This window comes from Protomyctophum bolini, assembly GCF_963924005.1.
Source record: "Protomyctophum bolini genome assembly, chromosome: 14".
In the NCBI taxonomy this organism is placed as follows: Eukaryota; Metazoa; Chordata; class Actinopteri; order Myctophiformes; family Myctophidae; genus Protomyctophum; species Protomyctophum bolini.
In genome coordinates, this window is record NC_137875.1 from 27,659,135 (window position 1) to 27,664,134 (window position 5,000).

Genomic DNA, 5,000 nt, shown 5'->3' on the forward strand with positions numbered 1-5,000 from the left:
CTGAGGACTTGACTGTGTACAAGTGGACCAGCGGGAAACCCGATAGGACTCCATGTCTCTTCACCCTCCCTTCACCCCTATTGTTCTGCTCTCTCATAGGATTCCACTTACCTCCTCTGATACTGGCTGTTCAGAGAGAGAGAGAGAGGGAGGGAGGGAGAGAGAGAGAGAGAGAGGGGGGTGGGGGGGGGTCGCTCAGGCCAAAAAACTAGGGCCTCGGCCCTGCGGAGTGGCTTTGAACTTTACTGCGCCCCTAATACCAGCCTGACCCTTGACCCCTATTACAGGTAATAAAGTTTACAGCGGGCCCAAAACCAAGCCATGCACTGGAACAGGGGGAGGGACCATTACCCCCCCCCCCCCCCTCCGCAACCTGCTCGCTCCAACACACAGAGGCAAATGAGAAGCCGGAGGGGCAGGGGCAGAGGGTGAGAGAGGTAAAAAATAAATAAAAATGGGGTCTGTAGCCACAAAGCCAAACAAGAGCCCCCTCCTCTACCCCAAAAGAGATAAACAAAACAAAAAAGTTCTTCTGTTTTTTTGTGCCAGGTGTTGAGGCAGCATAAGGGGTTGCGAACACAACTAGTTTTGTTTACATGGGGAAAAGAAAGGGAAAAAAGAAAATCCATTCGCCATTCAATGCCATTTTCAGCCAAATCATTATTATGTCATATTACGTTATTATTTTTTAAGTCATACATTGTTTTTCTCACCCCAAAAAAAGACCACGTCAACATCAATTAGTGCTTGCAGTTAATTTGGATTTCTTTTTTTTTTCCTTTTTTTAGTCAATGTTGGTAATTGGGGTCATCATCATCCAACTAGTCCAGTGCTTTTCAACCAGTGGTCTGGGGACCACCAGTGGTCCTTGAGGGGGTTCCAGGTGGTCCCCAGCTAAATGATGGAGTTGGTAACTAAAAGGATAGATCTCATTTTATGCGCGCTAGAGTAAAATGATTGTTAATTTATAAAAAGTCTACACAATTAGAGAACGTAGATTTACTTTTATTAACGTTTGCCTATTATCTCTATATGGATGGTACCACATCAGTGGTTGTCCGTGGCTCAAATGCAGAATAAATTATGGACCTTGATATGTAAAAGGTTGAAAACCACTGGACTAGTTGGTTGGTTTGAGGTTCAGGCCCGTATTTACCAGCCAGGGGGTCTCCAGGTGCATTGAGGACAGTGATGAGGGGCTTTCGCCTGCGCGACTTGAATACAGTAACTATAGGGGACTTGCCTGCACGGTTGGACTGGTCAATCATTGGCTGCACTATTCTCCTCCTCGCGTTAATGAACCTGGACAGAGAGAGAGAGAGGGGGGTGGGGGGGGTGGAGAGAAGGCAAGGTCAGTATGTATTTCTCAAAGCACGACGAGACACAAAAAAACTAGCTGACTAAGGGCTTTGCGGCACGCTGCGCTTGGCGCGCAACGTGAAAACAAACACGTTGCCAAACCAGCCTCCTTCTCTCAACTATAACCATAATAGTGGTATGCGGGGAAAGAACCCCCCCCCCCACCTCCCCCTCACACACGCACACACACACACACACACACACACACACACACACAAAACTATACGGAGAACTCCCGGTAAATCCCCCCAGAGAGCATGTGCACGCACGCACGCAGGCTGTGAAAGTCACACAGTTAACAACCCAAGGCTGGCGGTCATCTTCGGTAAAAAAGCGACAGCAACCGCCTATAGCCTCACTCCCTCCACATCCCCACCCGCAGTTTCAATACCCAGAAGCACATTTCCACCCTCAACAGTGCAGGCTTTGTGGGTGAGGCTTTAACTAGGACCCCCACACCCCACTCCAACTAAACACTGGACCCCCACACACCCCCACACCCCACTCCAACTAAACACTGGACCCCCACACCCCACTCCAACTAAACACTGGACCCCCACACACCCCCACACCCCACTCCAACTAAACACTGGACCCCCACACCCCACTCCAACTAAACACTGGACCCCCACACACCCCCACACCCCACTCCAACTAAACACTGGACCCCCACACACCCCCACACCCCACTCCAACTAAACACTGGACCCCCACACCCCACTCCAACTAAACACTGGACCCCCACACCCCACTCCAACTAAACACTGGACCCCCACACCCCACTCCAACTAAACACTGGACCCCCACACACCCCCACACTCCAACTAAACACTGGACCCCCACACCCCACTCCAACTAAACACTGGACCCCCACACCCCACTCCAACTAAACACTGGACCCCCACACACCCCCACACTCCAACTAAACACTGGACCCCCACACACCCCCACACCCCACTCCAACTAAACACTGGACCCCCACACACCCCCACACCCCACTCCAACTAAACACTGGACCCCCACACCCCACTCCAACTAAACACTGGACCCCCACACCCCACTCCAACTAAACACTGGACCCCCACACACCCCCACACTCCAACTAAACACTGGACCCCCACACACCCCCACACCCCACTCCAACTAAACACTGGACCCCCACACACCCCCACACTCCATTCCAACTAAACACTGGGATCAGCGTTTTACTGACCTGTGGCCCGGGGCCCACTGGTGGGCCTAAGATTTTAATGATTATATAATATTAATCAATAATGTACAGTAAACAAAACAAAAACAAATTGTTGGTGATACGTTTTCACTATTTTTCAAAAATAGCAGATCTACAAGCTCGTATCGCTACACCATATGAGCTACATAACAGCTACAGTTTAAAATGATGGTGTTTAAAAGCTTCAGGTCTTGATGGGTCAAATTAAACAAACTCTAAAGATGCAGCAACCGCTGAGATGTTCAAGTGGGCCGTGGTGGTGATCCAGAAAAGGCGGCACTACAGCAACACCACCACCAGCAACTTAGAATAGATCCATTCCTGGAGCCGCTCCACGTCGCTATAGAACCCACATGGTGGACGCACCGCTGACTGACTGACAGACGTCACGTCGCGTCATGTGACGGGACAGACGCAAGGACAGGTGAGCATGTGTTTGTTGGTGACGGCAGGAGGCCACTTTTAGTCTGTGTGTGTGTGTGTGTGTGTGTGTGTGTGTGTGTGTGTGTGTGTGTGTGTGTGTGTGTGCGTGCGTGCGTGCGTGCGTGTGTCTCTCAGTATATTTGGCACCCTTTACCCCGTGACCCCTAATAAAAGTGCACAGTCACACCATTTAGTGCAGGCATACAAAACACACACACACACACACATGTGCGCACCGCGCACGCACGCACACACAAAAGACTTGAAGCTTACTTCTTTCACCCTAATGCTTGTGTGTAGTTGTGCACGCTCACGCACGCACACGCACACACACACACACACACAGACACACACACACACACACACACACACACACACACACACACACACAGCGTTCTGGCCTTGCTCAGGCTAACCTCTCACTGTGTGACCCCCTGACCCGTGCTGACCCGAAGGAGAGAGGGCTCTTGAGGGTTGGGACTTGATTTATGTGCTCCTGCTGTTGCCCCCACCGGACACGTCCATTTCATCTTTAAAACGAGGGGGGGGGGGGATTAGTCGAATTTTTAGCCAAACAATAAGCCACGCTACACCGCTTGCAGCCAAGAAAGCAAGGGGGTGGGGGTATTTAAGGGTTAAAAGAGAAGGAGGAGAGAGAAGGGATGCTGCATGGCGGAGTGCATCTGTTCACCCCCTAATTACACTATAGTAGCCTCTGGTTTTATTCCCCTTTAACCCTCCCACTCTAACTGCTTTATGGAGCTGCAGCCAGGCTCCTGCTCTGCTTCTCAGCCTACACACAGTTCATTCAACAAATCTAACCAAATGGACCCGTTAAGGCCTATATTCATAGTCCAGTTTTCACCCAGAACTGGCCTTTAGTGTCCATTTGGTTACATTGGCACCCTCCCGGGAGTTAAAAATATATGAATGAACACTTGTTTAAATTGGATTAAGTATAACCATCCATCCTCTGCTCACTGTTGACTGAATAATTTGTCATTATGGTGTCGTCTAGTTGTGATATGATAGCTGAAGGCATCAGAAAGTGTGGGACAGTCGGGGGCCACCAGTAAAGAGCCCTTGAAAGCAACACACACACACAGAGAGAGAGAGAGAGAGAGAGAGAGAGAGAGAGAGAGAGAGAGAGCGCATCGGGAGGCATTGTTCTCGACATTCCATGCCAACGAAACAGGTTGAAATAAATAATGACGACGGAGATTAAAATGGAGAGAGAATGAGAGAGAGAGAGAGAGTAAGAGGGAGGGAGAGACATATATAGAGAGAGGGAGGAATGCAAGAATGTACCGACATGGCAGAGCACCATCAAATGAGGGAACGTCTGGAGTTTTATCACCAACACCCCTCTCTCTCTCCCCCCCTCTTTCTCGCTCTTCCCCTCCTTCTCTCTCTCTCTCTCTCTCTCTCTCCCTCCGCTGGGGTAGAGAGAGGGGTGTTGCGGAGGCCTGACATTCCTTTTTATTGGCGTCCTGTCCTCTGCAGTGCCTCCATAGCAGCGCGGGGTCAACGCTAGGCCACCGCTAGCTAACTGTTGACCTCTACCACCCTGCTCTTCTTCCACCGCTGAACTCTCCCAGCATGCAATTCCACCACTAGTGCAGCACTTTATGGTGGCATACTGAGACTATAACAGTACTAATACTACAACTGCACTAGTACTTCTCTTTACTGTTACTAGTCCCACACACACACACACACACACACACACACACACACACACAGTAGTAGTAGTCAAAACTACTACTATTATTACTACTATTAATACTACTTAAGCTATTATTTTCACTGCTGCTACTATTAAAACTATGAAACTAATAAAAGCAGCTATAATTATTCTGTATCGCTTTCTCCCGTCTCTCATCCACTCTGTATCCGTTTCCCTCTCTCCTCCATTCTCCTTCCCTTATCTCCAAACATGCCCCGTACGTAGCGTGGAAACTGCCTGTCAGCCTCCTACATGCTCCCC

General features: G+C 49.8%; 1 protein-coding gene across 2 annotated transcripts in view; it reads right to left on the minus strand.

Moving 5' to 3' along the window:
- meis1b (Meis homeobox 1 b) overlaps positions 1–5,000 on the minus strand; it is a 113,015-nt gene that overhangs the window by 13,889 nt on the left and 94,126 nt on the right. For both annotated transcript variants that reach the window (XM_080782652.1, XM_080782651.1), the window contains one exon: positions 1,244–1,302. In XM_080782652.1, coding sequence (XP_080638778.1) covers positions 1,244–1,302 — 59 coding nt within the window. The remainder of the gene's footprint in view (positions 1–1,243; positions 1,303–5,000) is intronic.